The 26145-nt window shown below is 37.7% G+C and overlaps 2 protein-coding genes across 19 annotated transcripts; one reads left to right on the forward strand and one right to left on the reverse strand.

Moving 5' to 3' along the window:
- Nucleotides 1–1114: 1114 nt before the first annotated feature.
- Nucleotides 1115–6598, forward strand: CREBZF (CREB/ATF bZIP transcription factor). Of its 18 annotated transcripts, none has more exons than XR_004382139.1 (4): nucleotides 1115–2568; nucleotides 2665–2742; nucleotides 3019–3102; nucleotides 3823–6593. XR_004382139.1 is itself a non-coding variant. In XM_032852920.1 (2 exons), exons 1-2 carry the CDS (start codon nucleotides 1375–1377, stop codon nucleotides 2678–2680), a joined length of 1098 nt encoding a protein of 365 aa, XP_032708811.1. In that variant the 5' UTR covers nucleotides 1116–1374; the 3' UTR covers nucleotides 2681–6593. The 18 variants fall into 18 exon arrangements, 1 of the variants encoding a protein (XP_032708811.1); XR_004382133.1 differs by lacking the exon at nucleotides 3019–3102 and having other exon boundaries at nucleotides 1116–2456; nucleotides 3823–3891; nucleotides 5673–6598; XR_004382129.1 differs by having other exon boundaries at nucleotides 1116–2456; nucleotides 2665–3102; nucleotides 3823–3891; nucleotides 4517–6593.
- A 3611-nt stretch (nucleotides 6599–10209) lies between these two features.
- On the reverse strand, nucleotides 10210–18968 carry TMEM126A (transmembrane protein 126A). Its single transcript, XM_032852922.1, has 5 exons — nucleotides 18912–18968; nucleotides 16630–16755; nucleotides 12942–13135; nucleotides 11069–11183; nucleotides 10210–10451 (listed from the first exon to the last, which is right to left on the reverse strand). Exons 2-5 carry the CDS (start codon nucleotides 16719–16721, stop codon nucleotides 10259–10261), a joined length of 594 nt encoding a protein of 197 aa, XP_032708813.1. The 5' UTR covers nucleotides 16722–16755; nucleotides 18912–18968; the 3' UTR covers nucleotides 10210–10258.
- Between the last annotated feature and the right edge of the window lie 7177 nt (nucleotides 18969–26145).

Raw genomic sequence — 26145 nt, forward strand, 5'->3', positions numbered from 1 at the left:
GAGCTGTTTAACTTGGCCGCGGGGTTTTAAGGGTACTCTTTTTACCCGGATAGATGAAAAACAGCAACAAAATCAGGCTCATTCAGGAAAAGCCAGAAACTATTCTATTTAGAATGTGATAATAGTCCTTTTCAGAAAAAAACATGTCGGTTTCATGACACCCGCCCCCCAGCCCCCGCCATAAAGCAAACAGGAAAAAAGTCACACACACGATTCACTCAACAAAACGACCTCTGTTAACACAACCGGCAATACAACCATCACTCACACCGTGAGGTAGTAGCAGTACAAAGACTGGCACGCATGTGCGCACCCACGCGTGCTCACGATCACGCCCACTACAGAACACACATAGAAAATAGGTTTGCAATATTATCACAGACAAGGACAAGACGATTTTTTGGTTGTTGTTTAGAAAATGCATAGAAATGGCTTAGACATTTTAATAAAATTAGTATAAAAATTTGGAAAAATTATGTTGAATGACTTATTTACCTCCTCTCTCTCTCTTTTTTTTTTTTTTTCCTAGTACTCTGTTGAGTGAAAGGATCGCGCATTACAAACGGAAAGGGAAAGGAGCAATTTCAGGCGGTATCTGATCACCAGTCGTAAAATTCCAGGGAAATGCAGGATAACTTTAAGATTATTCGTAAATTTGGTATTTATTTATTGAAATTTTTTTTTTAGATTTTATTTATTTATTTGATAGACAGAGGTAATGAGTAGGCAGAGAGGCAGGCAGAGAGAGGAAGAAGCAGGCTCCCCGCCAAGCAGAGAGCCGATGCGGGGCTCGATCCCAGGATGCTGGGATCATGACCTGAGCCGAAGGCAGAGGCTTTAACCCGCTGAGCCACCCAGGCGCCCCGTAAATTTGGTATTTAAAAGTTCAATTCTGAGAGAGTGGTTTCACTTGAAGTGGAAGCCTAAATACGGAAGCTCGAGAAGCGAAGGCGGAGAGAGTAGACTGTCTCTCAATAAATTCAGGTTTTGTTATTTTTGCCGCTTGCGGACTATGACATCACTGGAAAACTGAAATTAACTCCCATTCCAAACCTCACTGAACTCTCGCGATACTAGAGCCCTGTGGAGCGCGAAATGCCGTGGGAGGGGCTGGGGTGAGATCGACTGACTTCCGGCCAGGCCGTTGTCTGGGTGGCGCGGTCGAGTCATCGCTGGGCCTCGCAGCTTCGATCTCCCATCCCTCCCCCCCGCCCCGGCGCGGGGGGTCGACCAGCCAAGTGGGGTGGGAGGCGACTCGGACCTTCCCCTCCGTTCCGCTCTGGCCAACTCCCTGGCCCCCCTCGCTGGGGTCCCTGGGGCCCGCGAGGCCCGGTCTGAGGGGCCGGGGCCTACGTGGGCCCGCCGCTGGGCCCCATGAGGCATAGCCTGACCAAACTGCTGGCGGCCTCGGGCAGCGACTCCCCAACCCGCAGCGAGAGCCCGGCTCCAGCCGCGACCTGCTTGCTGTCCCCGGACCTGACCCGGGCGGCGGCGGCGGCGGCAGCAGCAGCAGCGGCAGAGGAGGAAGAGACGGCGGCGGCCGGATCTCCCGGCCGCAAACAGCCGTGCGGCGACGAGGGCGAGTTGGAGGCCGGGAGGGGGGGCCGCGGCGGCGTGGCCGTGCGCGCGCCCTCGCCCGAGGAGATGGAGGAGGAGACGATCGCCAGCGTCCCGGGAGAGGAGACGGAGGACATGGACTTTCTGTCCGGGCTGGAACTGGCAGATCTGCTGGACCCCCGGCAGCCGGACTGGCACCTGGAGCCCGGGCTCAGCTCGCCTGGGCCTCTCTCCTCGTCCGGCGGAGGCTCGGATAGCGGCGGCCTGTGGAGAGGGGACGACGACGACGAGGCCGCTGCTGCCGAGATGCAGCGCTTTTCCGACCTGCTGCAGAGGCTATTAAACGGCATCGGAGGCTGCAGCAGCGGCAGTGACAGTGGCAGCGGCGAAAAGAGGCGGAGAAAGTCCCCAGGAGGAGGCGGCAGCAGCAGCGGCAACGACAGCAACCAGGCGGCGACAAAGAGTCCCCGGAAGGCGGCGGCGGCTGCTGCCCGTCTTAATCGGCTGAAGAAGAAGGAGTACGTGATGGGGCTGGAAAGTCGAGTCCGGGGTCTGGCAGCCGAGAACCAGGAGCTGCGGGCCGAGAATCGGGAGCTGGGCAAGCGCGTGCAGGCACTGCAGGAGGAGAGTCGCTACCTACGGGCCGTCTTAGCCAACGAGACCGGACTGGCTCGCTTGCTGAGCCGGCTGAGCGGCGTGGGACTGCGGCTGACTACCTCGCTCTTCAGAGACTCGCCCGCCGGTGACCATGACTACGCTCTGCCCGTGGGAAAGCAGCAGCAGGACCTGCTGGAAGAGGACGACTCAGCGGGAGGAGTGTGTCTTCATGTGGACAAGGATAAGGTGTCGGTGGAGTTCTGCTCGGCGTGCGCCCGGAAGGCGTCGTCTTCTCTTAAAATGTAGGGTCAAGTAATCTGCTCTTTATCCGCGTTTACCCCTTTCAACTCCCTTACACCATGTAAAACACCTTAGTGGGACATCTTCACTGGACACATTTCAGAGGAGGAAAAAGTAATATTGAATCTTTAAGTGTTTAGCTAAAAGCATGAATGTGACACTGTAACCAACTCCTAATGATAACATGTGACTATTAAATCTCTCTGACAGTTTCTTTTTTAGGTGATTTCCTTCCTGCCAGGCTCCGTTGTAGGGGTTACAGAACAGTCGTTCCCGCCTCACAACCTGGTAAGGATCCATCTCTTCACGTAACGCTCATGCTCTGCTGCTTAGTCTACTTTAATGGGCAACATCTCAATTTGTGTGCGTGTGGGTTTTTTTTTTTTTCTTTTTTTCTTTTTTCTTTTTTTGAAGGTGGGAGGGGAAATCTTATTTGGGCCCTGTCCACCCTGGAAACAGACTTGTGCTGGTCAATAATGTATTTAAGATGCTTCTTCTGGTTGAAATAGCTGTTAATGTGTCCCCTTGTTCAGACTTGCGTGTACCTAGCTCTTCTGTCCCCAGTGTGGACATGGCCTTGGATGACATCGGTTCCAACTGTACACTGAAAGCTGCTAATAGAGATACAGTTTGGAGACAGTGAAACAGGTGAAGTTGAATGGAAGTTCCGAGTTGTACAAGGTGCAAATTGGAATTCCAATTTTAGAGCAACTTTTTAGAGGTTGACAATAAGTATTTGGGCTTGCACAAATGTGATAGTTATTTTGCTGGAGAAGACAGAAATATCTTAAAATATTTGGGTATGCCTTTTAGTTTTCAGTAGGAGATCTAGAAATACAATCTAGAGTAAAAGATTTTAATATCTCACCATTAAAGAAGTTGGAAAATAACATGCATCTCTGTTAATTAATTGAAGGAGAATAAGAATGGTTAATGAAATGTTTCTTTGAGGACCAGCACAGTGATTACCCTATCACTGACTATAAATAAATTGTTGAACACCTTTACTTTTGTTGTATTAAAATTTAGGTTAAATTTATGTATGATTAGATATTGAAGGTTGTGAAATGTGAATGAAAACGTGTAAAGTGAGGCTTCACAAAGAATCTTACTCTCCTTATTTCAAAGGTTTTTGTCCTATTTAAAAATAATTTTTGAAATTGAGTGGTTCTGGTTACCTAAGGACACGATTGACACTTTTTCCAAAGATGGGACATATTCTTCCCTTGAAGTACTGTATTATTCATTGTCCAATTGTATAGATTTAGTGTCCTTCAGTGTAAGAGGCATTAAGAAATTCTTTGTGAAACATCACTGTTTGATAAAGTATATACATATTTAGCATCCTTGTTTTTCTTTGTGCTAAAGTGGATACAGCTGTTGGGGCAGAAGAGACGGGACCAGCTGCTGGCCACATATCCTGCTTTATTTTAAAAGGTAGTATAAGAAATGAGGAAAAAGAGGTAATATCAGGGCTTCTGCTGTCTTTTATTTTAAAATGTTCATAATTAAAAAGTATTTTCCAGCAGTCCAAAGATGTAAGTTATCTTACACATGTTTTATTTTGTTGTTATTTGGTTATAAAAATGGAATCCTTGTTCTTGCACAACTGTAAATGTTTTGTTGCTAGATAACACAATTTGAGACCTAACTTGGTCTCTGGTTTCCAGTGCATTACAGCATATTTTGTAAAATCACCTACTGCACTTCAGCATGAATGGGTAGTAGCCAAATTCACAACCTGGAGTGATGAACCTGCTTATACCTAAGTGCAGGAGCAAGCCCCTCACAATGCAGCTGCATGGATTTTTAGTGCCTACTGAATTATATATATATATATATATATAAACCAAAAGTAGTTGGAAAAATTATTTGAAATGACTAATTTGTGCTATCTCTATGGAATATGTTAAATGTAGCTTTTTGAAACAGAAGCCTTGAATTGAAATTTAATTAATACTTGAATGAACATTTTTGTATATATTTCTTTGTATATAATTTTGTGCAGTACCAATGACAAAAATATGGTGTCATAATAAAACCAGGTTTGTTGATCTTTCAGTTATGGGCTCAAAGAATTTATTCATCTCTAACATGACATTGGAAAATAATGGATGAAAATAGGAAAAATGATTGTTGTTAATGCTGACTGTGGGTCTTAAAAGGTTCTGGAAGCAGTAAGTGTGTTTTTCTAAAACCATTCCCTTGGAATATTTTCTTCTAATGTCAGTGCTTTTCCTGCATTATTTGAAGTTCGGGGCTGGGGAGAAACAGTAGTCAAAGCTTTCTGAATTGGGATGCTTTGAAAATTCCAAGTGTAGATTTTTAGGATGTCATTTTATAAATGGCAGTTTTTGGAATTACTTGATTAAGAACTTTTGAAAATGGAGATTAGTATTGCCTATTTTTAAAGCTGCTTTGTTAGGCTCCTTGTTTTAACTGTCTTTTCTTAGTTTCCATTTCATTCTTTTTTTTTTTTTTTCCTTTTCTAATTTTGGTGACTTAGTGATTTTGTCATTTTTTACATCAACTTCATGGTCTTGTTTTTACATGGTATTGCATGTGTTTAGGACCTATCTAACGGGGTTTAAATAAATTTGATCATATTTATGTGTAAGCACATTTTACTGTAAATGTTTGGGTTTCTGAATTTACAACAGATCTGTTTATTTCAGTATGTAGTAAACAATATCTTAAAGTGTCCTATTCACTACTTGTTAATTAAAAAAAGTTATGATTAATATGAAACTGTTGTCTTACTATTTTTAGAAAATTGTGTTCTGAATGCTTAGTAGTTGGATAAAGGAGATTTCTGGAATATATGGATTGTGTTAAAATTTTAAGGTTTGGCTCTATTTACTGTAGAGGTTGAAAACATCTTAGTATTTGGGGAACTTTTTTTTTTTCATCATCTTCCCTAATTGCCTCTATGGCAAAATGATACAGAATTAGTATAAAGAGGGTAGCTTTTTGATACTTGTTTTCTGATGGTGACAGGAATTCATACATTAATTGAACTAACACACCATATTGACCTCCTATTTCTATCATATTGACTTACTGTTTCTGCACTTTCTTGACCAGTTCTAACTAAAAAGGTACACGTTTGTTAAAATGTCACACCTCTGATATAATCCGGCAAAAAGTGTTCGAAATATTTTAAATATTTGTGCATTTTGTAATCACTAAATTAATCTCTTTCTCTTCTCTTTAAACAGCTTAGCAGTGTCTGCAAAAACGAATCTTTTCCTACAACCTGTTAACTGACTGGACTGATGGTAACAAAGTAATTGTGGGAGCCATGTCGGTCAAAAATTTGGCATCTGCTGAAAAAAATGAATGCCATTTTCAAGTTCCCAAATTACTTCTATACTGATTTCACTTTCCAGATTTCACTTTCCAGAAATGGAGATATGAAAAGATTCTCTGGAATCCTTGAAAGACTTACTAGAAATACATGAGACTAAGTTAATTTTGGAACAAAATTATACTTTTTTTTTTTTTTTTTTTTTTGGTCTTTCATGGGAGTGATGATCAGTTCTTTGCACAATTTAAAAATTGTAACTATTGGAGAAGAAAATTGCAGTATTTCATCAAGGAATATTAGATTCTTTACATAATCAAGAACACATTCTATGGAATAACATTCAGTGGTGTAGAATTACATAAACAGGCCATCAGGGATCACAAAGCATATCATGAGTTTGTATTTATTTCCTGGAACTTGAGAGCTAATCTTCAGTATAGGCAGACCTTGCTGAGTAGAATATAAAAGTTAATGTAAAGTCCTTAACTATAAAGAGTAGTCTTTTTAAAATAGATGCATTGATGTGTCATGTGTATCTTTGAAAAAATTATGACTGAATATGTGAGTAGTTATTTGCAATTCAGGGTAATAGGATGTTCGCATTCTGAGGTTTTGGCTTCTTGAGTTTTCTCTGAGTACTTGACACTTTTTTGACTATTTTGAGGTTTCTAATGAATGGTATCCTAGTTTCTGATGTTATATATTAAAATGTCTCCAGTGTTATGTAAGGGCTTTAGTATTTTGGATGATGGGAGTGTTTTTTTTTCCACATAATATGGTTGTTTTACTTAATTGAAACATTTTTCCGGTTTATTACAAGTGTGAAAAAACACTCAACTCTGGATTGTTTATTTCATTTTTGTTGGATTATGGTAATGCATTCTTTCGTCTGGTCTAGACTGAGTCATTTTATCTTAATTGACTCATTGGGAAGTGTGCAGATGAGAGGTGGGAGGGGTAGGAGATTGGCCCAGAATGATTTATCATAATAACTATACAGTTTGGTTATTGTATGATTATTATACTAACTCTATTAAACCCACTCTGTTTCTTGTAATCTAAATTTAGTCAGTGTCTGTGATGCGAGGCAGCAAAGAGTATGTCCACTGGCTTATACTTAGCTGATGGATGCTTCTAGGATACAAACGCTACAGCTAGTTGTAATTCTGCAACCAAAGATTTGGCATTAACAATAGTTGATGACAATTAAGAATGGAGTGATTCACTGATAATGAGTAATTACCTTTAAAAATATGGGATCACCTAGTTCAGCATTTTGAAGTACTAGTTTAAGGTCTCACTAATTTAATCAGATTTTTAAAGCTAACTAATTTGATTCTTGCAAGGTGAATAGGCAGTAAAATACTTTGAAGTGTTTTTTCCCCCACACTCATTGTCAACACAGAGTTTTGAGACCTTCCCAAATGTTTATATTTCTATATTTTACTGTGCAGTTTTTCCTTCAGAAACCAGTTAGTTACCATCTAAGCAAGGGACAAAATGGGGAGGTCTTCCACTAGAAACTTGGAAAATGTTTTGTGTGGCCAACACAGTATTTTTCACATATTTGAATCTGACTATCTCAGTCCTCTCTGGCAGTCACTTGTTACTGTCTTACTATACCATACTGTTCTCAGCTCTGACCTAGACTACAATGGCCATTTACTTTCAGTTTTGAAATGGAGAAAAATGAAACGGGAAGTAATTTAAATTCAGAAAATAAATGACTATTATTAGGAATATAGATTCAATATTAGAGAAAAATAAATATTTTAAAAAACACATAGGTTATAGTAGTTGCTTGTGAACTTGACTTTGCCCCTTTCATTGCTTTGGTTACTAATAAGTGTTTTTATTCCTTTTTTACATTTCCCGGATTTGTACCTTCGAGATTTCTTAGAGCCATTTTCCCCACTTTTAAAAGGAAACCAGTTCACAGTGGACTTTGGTAATTTTTATAGTTTTGTTGAACCAAAATAATTTTGTTGAAAATTATTCTGCTTAGTTTTCAACCTAATTTAAAAACGTAGTCTTTAGTGGCATTTTGAAAAATTGTGTAGTTATGTTAATATGCAGATTTGATTTTTATTGGTGGCCCAACTTTTTTTTTTTACACTGCCTCTGAATTTTGCATCTTTGCTGTATACCCACAGAGGTCAATTTCCTAGACCCCTCTGGCTTCTAATGTCCTGTAGTTTGGGGGTTTACAAATTATATCAATATCTGAAGTAGAATATAATGAGTCCTCTTAAAGCCAGATAACTACACCAAGTAAATTGTAAGATGGATTTAAATAGTTTGTTTAGTATGACTGAACTGTTAAAAGCTGTCTTTCTGACTGAGGCGGTGTTCTTTAGGTCTTAGCTACAAATGACTGTTCCCTAAATTGTAATGCAGATCACAGTAAGTTTACATGTATTTACCTGCCCCCAGGCAAAAATTTTGGTAAAGGAGACTTGTAGCAATAGATGTAAAATAATACGGTCTTTTGCTTACATTGCCCATTTTTACTAATTGGAAAGATGATTTAAAAAATACATGGTAGAGGACAGATTCTAGAATCCTTTTTAGTTTCAGAAACCATTGCAAACTCTTCTCTTTATAGATGGTAATATGCTAGGAATGTATCAGGATAAGAAAACAATTTGTACTGAATTACCAACTTAGTTATATTAATGGTTTTTGAATTGTCCAAGTTGATAGCACCATTCTTAAGGAATCTAATTTAGTAATTTGGGTTTCTTATTTTTGAAGTCAGAAAACTACTTTTCCATGTTTTTCTCTGCTGTGATAAGTAGAGCTTTCCTTTAAATAAAAAAGATAGACTATACATAGAATTGTATAATTTTGGGTCAGAGACCTTTAAGTAAAGCATATCCATTATAGAAAGCAGAAAATTCAGCAAGAAATCAAAACATAAAAATCACCCCTAATTCTCTAACCAAGAGAATATTTACAGCAAAATAAAATTTTTTTTTGCTCATAATTGGGATCATTTCATATATAAACTTGCTAGGGAATACATTTCAAAGCACTTGTTGAATATCAGCGTTGCTTCCTGAAAAATTTTAAATGCATTTTGTTAATTTCATTTAATTTTAAAATCTTTGGCTGGACTTTCTCTTTGAACAGACTCTGAAAGCCTCACTCATGAGGCTGCCTCTTCTAGGTGACAAGCTAAATTAAATTCTCCTTTCATATAATTAAGTAGCATAAGATTATTTAACAAGTATGTCACTGTACTTGAATAATGAAGATGCTTGTCAATATGATCTGGGATGGTACTTATTTTATTTGGTATGACTGGCTTATTTCATTAGAAAGTGTTGATCTAAATCTGTATTGTTGTCCAATATTGTAGCTCTTAGCCATATGTAGCTAAAAATTTTAATTTAAAAAATTCATTTATTTAGTTGGACTAGCTACATTTTAGGTGCTCAGTAGCCACATACCGCTAGTAGCTAACACTGTCAGTCATGTATAGAACATTTATTTCCATCATCACATAAAGTTCTGTTGGGCAACGCTGATTTAGATGTTGTCACATAAGAAAATGGTTTAAAGAGCTGAAATGAGAAGTTTTACAAAGGGGAACACAAAAAGTCAGTTCAAAAATTTAAATGATCTGTCTTAGGAAATGAAGGCTATTAGACTAGGCTATTTTAGAAAACAAAAGCAGGAATATAGGAAGAGTACAGCTAGCATTTAAGTGCTACCATTTAGTCAAGTGCTATGTTAGTCAACTTCCCTATATTATGTAATACCAATCCTGAGTGAGGTTACTGAGGACCAGAGAAGAGAGGTAACTTGCTTACCATCACACAGCTGAAAAGAAGAGTCCTAGGTATGTGATCCCCAAAGAACTGTCCCAACTAGTGGAAGCTTCAAAAATAGAATTTGCCTTAATCTTCCAAGAATATAGCTTTCCAAAGACAAATAAGAGGACTCTTGAAGTAGGTAACTATCATTGTACCACTGCATCAGCTTTATCAGTCAGTATATCAGCTCTAGCTGAGCCTACCATCTTTCAGGACTATTGGAATTGATTCCTCTGTGAGGAAGGTTGTTATATGTTCTAAATTTCTATTAATAATAGATTAATAATACCTATGAAAACAGTGAATTAGGAAGACAAAGTGAACATCTGCTGTAGTGACCTGATCCTCATGACTACTCCCATTTTCATTCCTGCTTGGATTCTTTGAGGTTTTCAGTAAAAACTGCTGTATGGTTATTTTTCCTGTTACCAAAATATGCTTAATGTAAAGGAGTGGAGCAAGCAAAGTAGAAGAGACTATTGGGCAAACTAGAGAAGTTAAGCTCTTGTTTAAAGCGATAGCCCTTGCTAATACTCCCCTTTGGTTGCTGCCCTGTGTAGCCATATGTTAAAGGTCCCAGAACTGTACCTCATATGATTAAAAGTCTACGTTTATTCATACACTAAACACTTATTCATACATTATAATTTTATTTTTGTGTACACATTTGTTTTAACAGTCACTGAATTTCTAGGCCAGGTTCAGGTAACTGAAGGGCCTTTATAAATAGTTTATATTGTTTAGATCCAAGGTATCCTGCAAACATAGTCTGGAGCAAAATGGGAAATAACATCTTTCTAAAGATAGGCTTAGAAACTCTAGTCCAGTAAGTTAAGATGTTTCCTTTCTCTGGTAGTGGGGCTGACTCATACCTGTAAAAAAAGATTGAGACAGTTCTATAGAAAAGATAGTTGTATCAAATGGCAAACCCATGTACAATATCTATTAATCCCAAAAGTCTTAAGATAAAAGTAGTTAAAAGATTAAGTTAATCCAGTTATTCTCTTTGATAAATATTGGTCCTGAAAACTGTACTTTTTGTTTTCTTTTGTCCCTTTCTCCACTTCACCTCTGAAGGCTTATACAGCTTAGGTTGCTTGGTAAGAGTTCGATCAGAAAATAACTGAATTATACTTTATAGCCAACCATTTTGTGATGGAATTTTCCTATAGTGGAATTGCTCAAACTCTAAACACGGAGCATATAATTAGCTGTCATGTTAGGCACAGTACTGTTTGTTGCTTGTAGATGGCATTCAATACACAAATTAAGGTAAAGAACCTGAACTACACATGCAAGAGGTATGATGGGATCAATTTCTAGAACTGTTTTCAAATTCTTAAGTAATACTATAAGAAAAAAAAGTCTAACTCTTTCAAATTAAAAAACATTGCCTTAAAAGCAGAAAATGTATCTATGTTAATTTGTGCATTTTCTAGGTAATCATTTAAATATTGAAGTTTTTCACTGATTATGAGAACAATCTTACCTGGCTGCTAAGCCACCATTCACAGGTATAGCCAAGATAATAGGGTACAGACCACCCAGAACAAGACCAACCAGTCCACCCCGTGTTATGGTACAGGTTTCACAATTCAAATCACCTAGGAAATAAATCCGTTCTGAAAATGAAGGTCATGATAGTCAAGCAAACATGATTTAAAGAATGCAAGGTCATCTTAAAAGTATCACAGATACTCAATTTTTAGGCAGCAAATGCAAATCTATAAAGCATGTTAGAAGGTACAATTATATGTACAGATAACCTAGAATAGCCAGGAATAACTGCTAGAGGATTTTTGATCTCAGTTTGCACTGCTTTTATCTTTCTGCACTTGTATTGGCAAACCTGAGCTAATATTTTTCTGTCTGCAGAAAACGTTTCACCCATGGGAATTTTTTGATTTATTTATTTGACAGAGAGAGAGCACAAGCAGGCAGAGAGGCAGGCACAGATAGGGTGGGGTGGGGGTGGGGGAGCAGGCTCCCCGCCGAGCAGAGAGCCTGATGCGGGACTCGATCCCAGGACTCCGGGATCATGACCCAAGCCGAAGGCAGAGGCTTTAACCCACTGAGCCACCCAGGGGCCCCAACCCATGGGAATTTTTTAATAAATAATTTGTACTTCATCTTATGTTTTTACATTATATAGTGTGACTATTTTTATAACATTATTTATTTATTTCCAAGTCCGTGTAAGCTGTATTAAGAATAGAAAGCTAAGTTAATAACATGTTTTACTCAGTCTGTTCAGTTGACTGGGTGGTAGCTTTCCCTAGATCATAAAAATTCTTTCTACATTGATCATGGGGATTCAAGCAAAATATTCATCCAGTTTAAACCAATTTGGAACAGCACTTCAGAGAATTTAAATGGACTGTCTTCCTGCCATCCCACTATCATCTGTGGTAATATTTTTATGTGAAATCAGTCAGCTTATTCATGTTTCCCTGTGCTGTACTTTACTGCCCTTCACAGATTATGCATTTTTTTTTTTAATTGAAGGTTTGTGGTAGCCTTGTTTTGGTCAAGTGTGTAGGCACCAATTTGCAAGCAGCATTTGCCCACTTAATGTCTCTTGTCACATTTTGGTAATTCTCGTATTTCAAACTTTTTCATTATTACTATATTTGTAACCATGATCTGTAATAAGTGGTTACCACACACTGGAAATCAAAATGATGGTTAGCACTTTTTAGCACTATTTTTTAAGGTATGTACGTTGGTTTTTTAGACATAATACTATTATTGTACCCTTTAAACACACCATGGCATATTTTAAACATAACTTTCATATGCACTGGGAAACCAAAAAATTAATATGACTTTACTGCAACAGACACTTTATTGCAGTAGTGTGGCAAACCTGCAGTATCTCCAAGGTATGCCTGTACTCAAAGCACTCAGCATATATGGTAAACTATCGAAAGGAAATCAGGTCTCCATATATTTGATAATTCTTGTATATACATTTAGTGTTTTGAGAGATTTACTATGTAAGTAGACTCCTCTTCCCATAAGTGTTTTCTCTTTTGAAGGACTTAACTAAATTTTTTTTTTAAAAACCCAAGGCAGTCATCTTTAAAAAAAAAAAAAGTTTGCAAATACTTCTTTAAGTACTGTGGGAAAGATAAATTAGATTAAGTATTTAGAACTGTCATGTATGTGTATTTTACTTGTACAAAGGATTTTGCTAATGTGACCTGCCACTTTACATAGGCTAGCAAGTTTCAGTCTTACCATGCACTCACTACGATATAGCATAATAGCTAGCTACCTGATGTTAATATTTGTAAGGATTAATGAAAGGTGCAAATAATATATACTAAAGCAAATTCCGGTGATAGTGAAATAGAATTTACCTGTAATCAAAGGTAAACTTACAAAACCTCTGTAAGATAAGTCTGCAGTCAAAAATGGGATCACTGCCATTGGTAAGCCAGCAGCTATACGAGCCTGGGTCACATTTAAGATGCGTCGAAAAAGACTATTTGCTATTAGACCACAGAGACCAGCGTTAAGTCCAACATATGCTGATCCATGTTCGAGCAGATTCCTGAGTGGAGACAAAAAAGAGAATATTTTGGGAGGTACTATATTTTGTGTGTGAGTTGTCCAACAATTCTGGTGTATGTCTGCAGTGTCTGATATGAATGCCTCTCCTTTGGGTGCCCACAGTACCCAGTATCCTCTCTAGCACAACAGATAATAAGGTGGTACTATCTTATAATCACTGATTTTTATGTCAGGCTTCTCCACTAGTCTTTAAGTGAGTAACTTGAAGATAGTGGACACAAAGATACATTCATCTTGTGGTTTCAATAGCACCTGACACCTAAAAGGCATTTAGTAAGGTGGAGTTAATTATGTTTCCTTTCACTTTACTCTGAAGCATTAGTCAGGATAGGAGGGTGGAGGAGTACTAACATTTAAGGGATGCTCTATGCTAGGTACTTTAGAACAACTCACTGAAATAAAGAATAAATTGATGTTTAAGTTACTAAGTGGCTTTTAGTCAAGGTATATATATATGAGTTTTAAAATGCATGTTCTGTGCTTGCTTTAGTTTTGGAAAAAAATAATACCTAAACTTAATGCTAGATACTGAAAGTATTCTAAACTCTTTAGCCAAGCACTTAACTTTATTTTACTACCTGCCTTGCCATCTACAACACAGGCATCAGTCTCTCAAATTCTCATTACTTATTTAGCCAGACTAGCCACACAATACCCGCCTAACTTCTATGGTTAACACTCCTCTTAAAACAGCTTTTCTAGGAATTCCTAACTGAGCTTCCTGCATTGCATAAAGCATTACTTTTCTTACCTGTCACTTTGCAATCATAATGGTGTTTGTCATTCAATCACTGACCACTACTACATGCAGCAGACTTGATGCTGAAGTCACAAAAAATTTTCTTCTACCTTCAGTGTTTTCATAGTTTATTATTGGAGGATGAAAGACATGTGAGCATGAGATACAACAATTCTACTGAAATGGTAATGGAAGTATAAGAGAGAGTTTGAAAACTTAGGGTACACAAGATAGTATTTACAAAGTGAGGAGAGCCTACAGAACCTACCAAACAGTAACAACAGAAAACACGAATGTGAAAGACCTGTATGTTTTTGTTTTTTAAAGATTTTACTTATTTATTTGTCAGAGAAAGTGAGCGAGCACAGGCAGACAGAGAAGCAGGCTCCCTGCCAAGCAAGGATCCCAATGGCGGGACTTGATTCTGGGACCCTGGGATCATGACCTGAGCCGAAGGCAGCCGCTTAACCAACTGAGCCACCCAGGTGTCCCAAGACCTGTATGTTTTTGTGGGCACTGAGGGAATAGGAAACTTGAGCGTGTCTTCTGAAATACTTTTATCTTCATAACAATCTGGTGAAGTATGTATTATCTCCATTTTAGTCCTAGCAACCAAATCCTCAAAGGTAAACAGTTTGTCCATATATATTTTTATATATTATTATAATTATTTTGAATATATAAATAAAGCTATAGGCTATTGTGAAGTATTTTAAAAACTTAATATGTAAAAATAAAAAGGAGTGCGACTAGAATCTGAACAGCAGTTTATGGTCTCCCAAATTTTAATTTCCTATGGCTTAGAGTCACATTTTTTTAGTTAATAATTCAGTAGGTACAAAACTGTTACTATCTAATAGCTCCTTTCCAAGTCAGTTTTCCAAAAAAGTGCCTTTACTATTGGAAACTCATGATTGTTTGGCAACACACACACATTTAAAACTAGACACATGAATGAAACATAACTATAATATATTTAACAAGTGGCAATGAAATATATGGTACATAAAATTATTTTATAGATCAGAAAGTGAGGTTTTGATATTAAAGTTTCATACACCTAAGGGCTTTTCAAATAACTACTTAAGTATATCAAATGATAATGCAAAAAGGGATGAGGATACAAACCTGGGAGGACAAGGATATGAAAATAGGAACAAAGGAAAATAGGGAGTAAGGCAAAAGATAAGGAGACACTATCATCTGCTCTCTTTAGGTACCAGCGTTTGAGAGCAATTTACTACTTCCAAACCAAAGCTTACTTTGCAGTTCCAGCTTACTTCCCCACTGCTTGTCGATTCTAATTTGGTTAAAGTACCAGTGATAGAGCCTGCTCTTTTCTCTTCAAAGCTGCTACCATCTACTCTATTCCTTGTGTCAGTCTTTCTGGCGCTTTACCTTACTGACATGGCAACATGGACACAGGCCCTTTGGTGCTTGAAAAGTTTTTCTGTTATCTACCTCAGGAAAATAACGAAAAGGATGTATAATGTGTGTGTGGTGGGGGAAGAGGTGTAGGATATATAGCTTATGAAGTCTCACCAAGTTCTTATTGCGTCCTGGGTTTATAGGTTCTCTCTTGTTCAGAGGGTAAGTGGCAGCAAGGCTGAAATTTACTCAGGACAGTTAAGACTATAATTCTAAAACATATTCCTTACCATCACCACTTCCAGACTACCATGCCAGTTTTCCTACTGTCTTCGTTTTTTTTCTCTGCTACCTTAAATCTATTTCCCAAAAGCAACTGGAATTTTCTTTAGAAATGTTAGCTGGATCATCTCATTTCTTGCTTAAAATTCTTCCTGTTCCTTCAGCCTTATGCCTACTTCCCTGTACTTCAGTAACACTGGTTCCTCAGATATGATCAACTCTTTGCTATCCTGTGGCTTAGGCATATGCCAACCAGTCTGCCTGTGACAACTGTCCCCCCACCCACTCCGTAGGCTGGCTCTTTTTTAATCCTTTTGGCCTCATAATTTCTCTTTATTTTTTTTTTTTTTTTTTTTTAAAGATTTTATTTATTTATTTGATAGAGAGATCACAAGCAGGCAGAGAGGCAGGCAGAGAGAGAGGAGGAAGCAGGCTCCCTGCTGAGCAGAGAGCCCGATGCGGGGCTCGATCCCAGGACTCCGAGATCATGACCTGAGCCGAAGGCAGTGGCTTAACCCACTGAGCCACCCAGGCGCCCCTCATAATTTCTCTTTAAATGGAACCTAGTCAGAGAGGTCTTCTTGCTAAGGAAGTGCACTATAGTTCATTCGGTGTTGTCCTCAAAGATCAGTATGGTTCCTATATAGCATTTTTCTATTTAATGATAAAGATCTTTTAGCCATGATCCCATTTCTGTGGCATTCCTTGTCTAGTTATGTGTGTTACAAAGCACTCTCTTGGACTGTTAGACATAATAGAAATGCACTGACAAGACAATTTAAAAGGCATCTTAAAGGACTGTTACTTAGATGAGTCCATAAATGTTCACATTTAACAGTACTCTAAGCCAAATGGAAAAACTGAGAATGATCATATAATTAGATCCGAAGACATGAATTCTAGCCTCAACTTTAAGCAAAATGGTTAATCTCTTGGTCTCAGGTTTTCTCAATAAGGCAAGAAAAAAAGCTCAGTTTCCTTCTGATATTCTATGTTTATATTCAAACCAAATAAATGTGAGATAATGAACCAATGATGAAAATCTACCTGGTAAAAAATATTTTTAAGTTATGAAGGGATCTTACCTCTCTGCTTCTGGGAGTTGGTTAATTTTTCTGGTTATGATATTGAATATTAAGTCTTCCTTGACAGTATCATGTGGTTCATGATTTTCCATCTTGAGCCTTAAAATATTTTTCAATAGTATATATCTATAGAAAAACAAAAGGGCTTATAAAAAGCTTTCTAAATACCATGAACAGTTCATTTAAAAAATTAGCTATAGCTTGATTCATAATCTGAAAAATCAATGCATACACATACACCAAAAAATATATATTCTAAATGAAACAGAAACCAAAACATGAAAAACAACCCATAAGGCTTCTAGGAAATACAGAATATCTTTATAAGCCTTAAAAATACTTCTTAATTTACAAAAAGCACTGAACATAAAATTAATATTAATTAAAATTAAGAACTTGTGTTGATCAATAAATACTATAAAGATAAGCCAGTGTGGGAGAAAATGTCTACAGTATAACTGACAAAGGAGCAGTTAGTACCCAGAAAATGTAAAGGAGGACACATCATCAAGAAGAAGGCAAGCAACCCAACAGAAAAACTGGCAAAAGGTTTGAACAGGTACTTTCCCAAAGAGGGAAGCAAATAGCCAATAAACAGAAAATACGCCTAGCCTCATAATAATCACAGGGGGGAAAAAAAACAGTGAGATATCCATACGTAGGTTAGCTAAATTAAAACCTGACAATTTCAGTTCCTGACAAAAATGTAGGGTAACTGAAACTCTGTTGTGCTGCTGGTAGAAGTATACATGGTACCCACTTTGGGTACAAACACTTTGGAAAAGAATTTGGTATTATTTAGTAGGTAGAAGAAACATACCACCAATTTCACTTACAGGTATACCCTGAAATAGGAATTAGCAAAATTTCTCTGAAGGGCCACAAAGTAAATATTTTAGGCTTTGCATGTCAAACGTGGTCTTCATCAAATAGCCCAGTAGTTTCTTGATCCCTGCACTAGTTGGAATGAATGCAGAGTAGGCGCAGGATGGTGAATGGTGAGTTTTAACCCAAAGATTTAGCTCATTAAACAAGATTTCAGGGTAGGAAAGTTAAGGAAAGCAAAAGTTTCAGAAATAACAGCAAAATACATGATTTTATGAAATTAGATTTTCATGGTTATCTATTTGCTACAAGGTTAATTTACAACACTGATTTACTGCTGGGTACCTGTTAGATATAAAAGGTCATTGGGAACATGTTAAGTGAAATTTTATATCCTTAGACTCAAAATTAAAAAGTACAATGTAGGCTTAGAAATTTACATGTAGGTTTCCTGGACTCAAACTTCTTAAGGGCCTTGATTACAATATCATGACAGACACAATCTCTGCCCTATAGGAGCTGTGATTCTGTTTATGTGTTATAGGCGCGCGTGCGCGTGTGTGTGTGTGTGTGTAGATACAAAATCCGGTATACACAGAAAGTGTACAGTGTACATGCTGGAGGCGGGTGTGTGCACACGTGTATGTATAGAGCCATAAATTCAGTATATAAAGAAAGTGTACGATGTATATATGAGATAAAAGTTACTTCCTCAGAAAATCCTGCCTAATGCTACCACTAGTTTTCTGCTCTACACTCTGCATACTGGTGAGGTTCCGAGTTCTGTGAACTAGGTATTTTTTTTTTTTTTAAGATTTTATTTGACAGGCAGAGATCACAAGTAGGCAGAGAGGCAGGCAGGGACTGAGCAGAGAGCCCAATGCGGGGCTGAATCCCAAGATCCTGAGATCATGACCTGAGCTCAAAGTAGAGGCTTTAACCCGCTGAGCCACCCACGCACCCCAATGAACTAGCTATTTCTAAAGTGTACCTATTAAAAGTCTCCCTTAATTCGGGAAAAGTTTGACACGGCAGCCTGCAGTAGGACGTTGTGTGTCTGTTACTAATAAATACTAATCCAATATAATACCAGTATCTAAGATAATGTATTTAAATACTACAAACATTTCAAAAGGCGCTTGCATTAGCTAGCTCACGTCCCTCAGGTTAACCATGAGACAAGTCAAGTGGGGACTCTGAAAATTAAATTAGGCCAAGGTCACTCTGGATATTGGTAGTAAAACCTGGGTTAAACCCAAGCGCAGACATTTATTTTCTCTCTTGGTTTAAATATAAGATCTTTTCTTCTGGTGGAAAGGGAAGAGACCGTAGGTGCCGTCTCCCCTCCCCCGCTTCCGACCCAGTCCCGGGATCTCATTCCCGCACTGCCGGCAGACAGCGTGTCACCGCGCTTTACTTCTCTGGATACCCGGCCACTTTTCCAGGGATGCCAGTACCTTATGCTCTCCTCACAGCACTCGGTGCGTGCACCGTTCCTCTGCAGGCCACGCTGGGAGCTCACTCTAACTTTTGTTCTCCTTCCCTGAACGCAGCCATCTTTGGCTGGCACGTGACTCGAGTCAGGCAGGCGCGGGGGCGCGGCCGCTGATTGGGCTCCCAGAACGTAGGTTGCCCACCCCGGCGACGTCCTGCGGAGGTGTTTCCCGCCGAGAAAGTGCTGGGCTCCTGGGTGAGGAGTTTCAGCGAGCGCGGAGGGTACTCTTTACACCGTCCCCGCTGCTTTCGAGGACTGAGCTTGTGGAAATTGTGAAGTGTTGATTTCCTGTTCCTTTCACTGAAAAGTAACCTTAGACGCATTACCTTAGTGCCTGGCCGATAGAGCCTCTCTTCCTCATGTGTTGACATGTGGGACGTACGGAAACTGCACAGCCCTCCACGTTCAATGGATATGCGGTTAAAGAGAAGTCGGAATGAGCTGTGGCTTCTTTGCTCCGTCAGTTTTTCATTCTCCCTAACATCTTGAGCTCCCTGTGCTATTTTATTATCTGGCTAGTTGTCCCACCACATTCTGAGACCCTCAAGAGTAAGCAAGAGCTTTTTCTGAGGATCGCTCGTGCTCTGCCAAGTACTGCTTATAGAAACAGGTTTGGGTGAATGTGGTTAAAGAAAAACCTGAGAGCGAAGGAGCTGATGGCTTCGTAAGTCGGAACAATTGAGAACCAAAGTTTTGGAACAAGCCTCTGAAGACCTCTCAGTTCTCATTCCCACAGTTTCCTTTATCATCTATAAAACCGGGGGGGGGGGGCGCAACTAACACTCTCCTTGATTATTGTGTAAAGTTGTGAGGATCCTAAAAGTGCTTATCCAGGTTTCTTTGGAAATCACTGAGCTTTGTCAAGGAGAAAGAGGTGTTTCAGGTAGAGGGGGAAATTTTCATTGGCGAGGTGAGCAGTAGAGCACCCCAAACTCCTTTGACTGCGAGGAATTTATCCCATGTCAAATCGTCGCTTGTCCGTAAACCCGAAAATTAAAACAGATCCTCAGATTCCGAGGAAAGTCAGCATACGCTCCAGCTGGAAAGTTTCCAAGGTAAATGCAGGGACGGTTTGAGAAAACCAGTTTATTAAGATGCTAACTATAACATGTGTCCGTGCGCATGTGAATACTTTGTTTCCATTTCATAATCTTATTCCAATTTAATTTTTAATGGTTTGAAGCTTATTTTGAGATTTATTAATGTTCATTGTACAGTATCTGTAGCATGCCATTCTGGAGTAATAAGAGCAATTTAGTATATTGAGATTTTATTTAAAAAATCAGTTCTTCACAAGACAAGAAGAAATGTCCATTTCATCTAAGTTCTCAAATTACAAGCTTAAATTGTTCACAGTTATTTCCTTATTAGCCCTTAAAACCTGTAGAATCTGTAGTGAGGTCACATCTCTCATGATACCTGTCATTTCTATCTTCTCTTTTTTTATGTTGGATCACTTTGGCTAATGGTTTGTTATGTGATTTTCTCAAGTAACCAGGCTTTTTTATTGCCTTTTTTCTGTTGTTTTCTGCTCTGATCTATATTATTTGTTTTCTTTTTCCTACCTGGAAAGTTGCTCCTCTATTTGTAATTTCTAAGGAAGAAGCTGAGGTCATTTGATGTAAGATCTTCCCCCACCCCCACCCCCGCATGTGTCTAGTGGTGTGAATTTCCCTCCAACTACGGTTTTAACTCTGTCCCACAGATATTGAAATGTTTATTATTTTGATTTGGTTCAAAACACTTTCCAATTTCTCTTTGCTTTTTTCTTTGACCCATGAGTTATTTAGAAGTGTGTTAGTTTTCTCATAGTTACAATTTTCTGGGTAACTTTCTGTTACAGATTTCGAATTTAATTCCATTGTGGTCACAGGATATAGTTTATATGACTTGAATTTTTTAAAATTTATTGATATTTATAGCCCATATTCTGGTCCATGTTGATACATGTTCCATATATTACCAAACAGAATGTATGTGCTGCTGTTGTTGTGCCAAGTGTTCTAAAACATCAATTATCACAAGTTGGTTGATAGCACTGTTTAAGACTTTTTTATCCTTTCTGAATTGCTACCAACTTGTTCTATCAATTACTGAGAGGTTATTGAAATCAACAATAATGGACATTTTCCTCTTTCTCCTTTCATTTCTAACAGCTCTTGCTTCATGTATTCCGAAGATCCATATGAAATGATTAAACATTTGGGATAAACTGATCCATCATTGATTAGGAAATAACCTTCTTATATCTTGGTAATACCTTTTGCTTTGCAATTTACTTTTTCTAATATTAATATACCCACTACAATAGCTTTTTTTTTTTGATTAGTGTTAACATAACATGGCTTTTCCCATCCTTTTACTTCTAACCTATTTGTGTCTTTATCTTTAATGCAGGTTTCTTTTTTTTTTAAAAAAAGGTGTTATTTATTTAATTGAGAGAGAGAGTGAGTGAGAGAGACAGAGAGAGAGTGAGCAGGAGCAGGGGGAGAGGGTGGGGCAGAGGAGAAGCAGACTCCCCACTGAGCAGGGAACTCTATGCAGGGTTCAATGCCAGGACCCTGGCATCATGACGTGAGCCAAAGGCAGCTGCTTAACTGACTAAGCCACCCAGTTACCTTAATGCAGGCTTCTTATAGGCAGTATATAACTGGATTTAAAAAAAAATCCGAATTGACATTTTCTGACTTTTAATGAAGGAGGTGTTTAGATCATTTATATTTAATATGATTTTTGTATCCCAGGGTTTAAAATCTATCATCTTGAGATCTGTTTTCTGTTTTTCCCATCTGTTCTACATTTCCCTTTTCCTTCTATCTTTTTTTTGTTTTGACTAATTGAATTTTTTATTCCATTTGATTCATTTTGTTGGCCTATTAGCTATAATTCTTAATAATAATTACAATGATTGCTTTAGCATGTATAATATATGTCTGTTTTAGTTTCCTCAGGCTACTGTAAGAAAAGACCAGAAACTGGGCGGCTTACAACAAATTTATTTGCTCACTGTTTTGGAGGCAAGAAGTCTGAAATCAGCATATTGGTAGGATTGGTTTCTACTGGAGGTTTTGAAGGACAATTTGTTCTATGGTTCTCTCCTAGCTTCTGGTGGTTTCTGACAATCCTTGGTGGCTCTTGGTGTCTCTTGTCAATGCATTGCTCCAATATCATCTTCTGTCTTAACATGGCATTTAACGCTGTGTCTTTGTGCCTTCACAGAGCCATTTTCCCTTTGTCTGTGTCTTTGTACCAAATTTCTGTAGTCTTATGAGTACACCAGTTATTCATCAAGGGCTTGTCCTAATCGAATATACCTCATCTTAACTTGATTACATCTGCAAAACCCCTATTTCCAAATAAGGGTACATTCACGGGTGTGGAGGATTAGAACTTGCAAATATGTTTTGGAGGAACCCAGTTATACCTGCAACAACATCTTTAATTTATCACAATATATCTTCAAGTAATATTATACCATTTTATGTATGGTAAAAGAGTGTTACAACAGTATACTTTTCTATCTTCTTGGTCTTTATGTTATTATTATCACACATTTACTTCTAAGTATGTTATAAACCACACAATACATAGTTAGTTTTTTTTTTAATTTCAATAGTCATTTGTCTCTGAAAGAATTTTTAAAACTAAGAAAATTTATATTTATCCACATATTTTCAGTCTCTGGTGCTTTTCATTCTTTTTATAGATCAATATTCCATCTGGTATCATTTTCTTTCTACCTGAATTATTCTGTAACATTTCTTAGAATGCAAATCTTCTGGTAATGAATTCTTTCATATTTTTCCAACTCTATAAAGTATTTAGCCTTAGTTTTAAAATTGTGGTTAAAAACACATAACATTAAATTTACCATGTTAACCATTTTTAAATGAATGGTTCAGTAATGTTAAGTATATTCATAGTGTTATACAACAGATCTTTATAACTTTTCTTCTTGCAGCATTGAAACTCTTTATCCACTAAATACTAATTACTCCTTTCCACAACCCCAGCCTTTGGTAACCAACTTTCTATTTTCTACGTCTGGGGGGTTGGCTTCTTTAGACACTTGATATGGGTGAAGTCACACATTATTTGTTCTTTTGTGACTGGCTTATTTTACTTAACAAATGTTCATTTGTTTTGTAGCTTGTTACAGGATTTCCTGCTTTTTAAAGAATGCACAATATCCCAATGTATGTGTATGTATATATTACATTTTTTTAACCTGTTTATTCGATCATGAAGATTTGGATTGCTTCCATCACTCAGCTATTGTGAATAATGCTGCAATGAACATGGGTGTGCAAATACCATTTCAAGACTCTCTTTTGAGTGCTATTGGATACATACCCAGAAGTGAGAATGTTGGATCATGTGGTACTGTTTTCCATGATGGTACTGTTTTCCATACTGTTTTCCATGATGGCTGTACCATTTTACACTCTTACCAATGGGGCTTAAGTGTTCCAACTTCTTTTCCTCACCAGCACTTTTTATTTTCTGTTCTTTTGATAGTTGACATCCTGATGAGTATGAGAGGGCGTCTCATAGTGATTTTGATTTGTATGTCCCTAATGATTTTGTGATGTTGAGCATCATTTTGTGTGCTTCTTGGCCATTTGTGTATATTCTGTAGAAGAATGTCTATTCAAGTCATTTGTCTGTATTTTAATTGGATTTATTTGTTGTTACTGAGTTGGAGAAGTTCCTTATATATTCTGGATTAGCCCCGTATCACCTATATGATTTGCAGATATTTTCTCCCATTCCATAGGTTGTCTTTTTATTCTGTTATTTTATTGTCATGTAGAAGATTTTAAGTTCGATGTACTTCTGTTTGTCTACTTTTATTTTGCTGCCTGTGATTTTGATGTCATAGCCAAGGCATCATTGCCAAACACAATGTACTGAAGTGTTTTTCTATGTCTCCATCTAGGAGTTGTGTAGTTTCAGTCTTATATTAGGTCTTTAATCCATTTTGAGTTAGCTGCGGACATGTAGTATGGAACAAATCCAACTTTATTTATTTATTTATTTTTGTATGTGGATATCCAGTTTTCAAAACACCATTTGTTGAAGAGACCATCCTTTTCCCCATTATGTAGTTTTGGCACCCTTGTCAATAATCATTTGTGCATATATGCAAGGATTTATTTCTGAACTATCTATTGTATTCTATTAGTTGATAGATCTATGTTTGTGACAGTGCATCATATTAATTACTCTTGCTTTGTACCATGTTTTAAGATCAAGAAGTGTGAGACCACCAGCTTTGTACTTTTCCAAGAATGTTTTGGCTAGTCAGGTTACCTTGAGATTCGTATGAATCTTAAGATTTTTTTTCTTGTTTCTATAAAAAATGCCATTGGGATTTTGATAGCAATTGCATTAAATCTATAGATCAATTTGGGTCATATTGGCATTTTAACAATACTGAGTTTTCCAACCCACAAGCACAGGGTCTCTTTCCATGTGTCTTCTTTGGTACTTTTAGCAGTGTTTTGTAGTTTTGAGTCTGAGTCTTTTACCTCCCTGGGTAAGTGTATTCCTAAGTATTTTATCCTTTTTGGTGCCATAGTAAATGTGTTTGTTTTCTTAATTTCTTGTTTTGGCATTGCTAATGTAGAGAAAAACAACTAATTCTTGTGTGTTGATTTTGTATCCTGCAACTTTGTTTAAATAGTTTTTAGTTGTAACAGTTCCCCCCTGCCCTTCCCGGGATTTTAGGGTTTATATATATATAAGATTATGTCATCTGAGAACAGAGGTAATTTTACTTTTTTTTTCCAATTTCTTTTCTTATCTAATTACTTTTGCTAGAACTCTCAGTACTATATTGAATAGTATTGTCAAGTGTGGACTTGGTTACCTTGTTCATCTCAGTGAAGAAGCTTTCAATCTTCTGCCATTGAATATGTTAGCTATGGACTTTTCATGTGTGGCTTTTATTATACTGAGATAGTTTCCTCCCCCCCCCCAAGGTTCATTTATTTATTTGAGAAAGAGAAAGAGAGAGAACACAGGGTGGTGGGGGGCAGGCAGAGGGAGAAGGAGAGAGAGTCCCAAGCAGACACTGCGCTGAACACTGACCCGGACATCATGACTGGAGCCGAAACCAAGAGTCAGGCACTCAACCAACTACACCACCCAGGCACCCCAAGATAGTTTCCTTTATTTCTAAGTTGTTAAGTAACTTTCATCATAAAAGGTAGTTAATTTTTCTGTTAATTGAGACAATCAATGGTTTTATCCTTAATTTTGTTAATGAGGTATATTATATTAATTGGTATTTTTATATTGAACCATCCTTGCTTTCCAAGTATAAATTCCACTTGGTTACTGTAGATGATCTTTTTAATGTTCTGTTGAATTCAGTTTTCTAGTATTTTGTTTAGGATCTTTGCATCAATATTAATCAAGAATACTAGCATATAGTTTTCTTTTCTGGTATCTTTAACTTTCTTGGTTTTGATATCAGGATAATGCTGTAATGCTGGCCTTATAAGGTGACTTTGGGAGTATTCCATCCTCCTAAATTCATAAGCAGAGTTTGAGGGGGATTGGTGTTAATTCCTTAAACGTTTGGTATGATTCTTCAGTGAAGCCATTTGGTTCTAAGCTTTTCTTTGTGGGGAGCTTTTCAATTACAGCTTGAATTGCCTTCCTAGTTATAAGTATGTTTGGATTTTTATTTCTTTGTGATTCAGTCTTGTTGGGTTAGATGTTTCTAGGAATTTGTCCATTTTTTTCTAGGTTACCCAATTTGTTGGCATATAATTATTGATAGTAGTTCCTTAGGATCCTTTTTATTTCTGGGACATCAGTTATAAAAAAAAACCTGCTTTCATTTCTAATTTTAGCTATTTGGGTCTTCTTTCTTATTTTCTTAGTTAATCTAGCACTATCATCAACCAGGCTCAGAAAGAGCACCTCAGGAAATTATGCAAGTGTAAGAAGTACAAGCCCTTGGATCTGCAGCCCAAGAAGACAGGTGCCATGTGCTGTGACTGAACAAGCACCAGGGAAACCTGAAGATCAAGAAGGAGAGGCTATAAGCACTGCAGAAGTACCTGGTTAAGGCCCAAGCATCAGCATCAATAAAACAAAATGGGAAAAAAATACAACTACCATATGATCTGACAATTCTACTTCTTGGTATTTTTCTGAAGGAAACAAAAACGCTATCTCCAAAA

This window comes from Lontra canadensis, unplaced genomic scaffold, assembly GCF_010015895.1.
Source record: "Lontra canadensis isolate GAN:19392208 unplaced genomic scaffold, GSC_riverotter_1.0 scaffold7, whole genome shotgun sequence".
NCBI lineage: Eukaryota > Metazoa > Chordata > Mammalia > Carnivora > Mustelidae > Lontra > Lontra canadensis.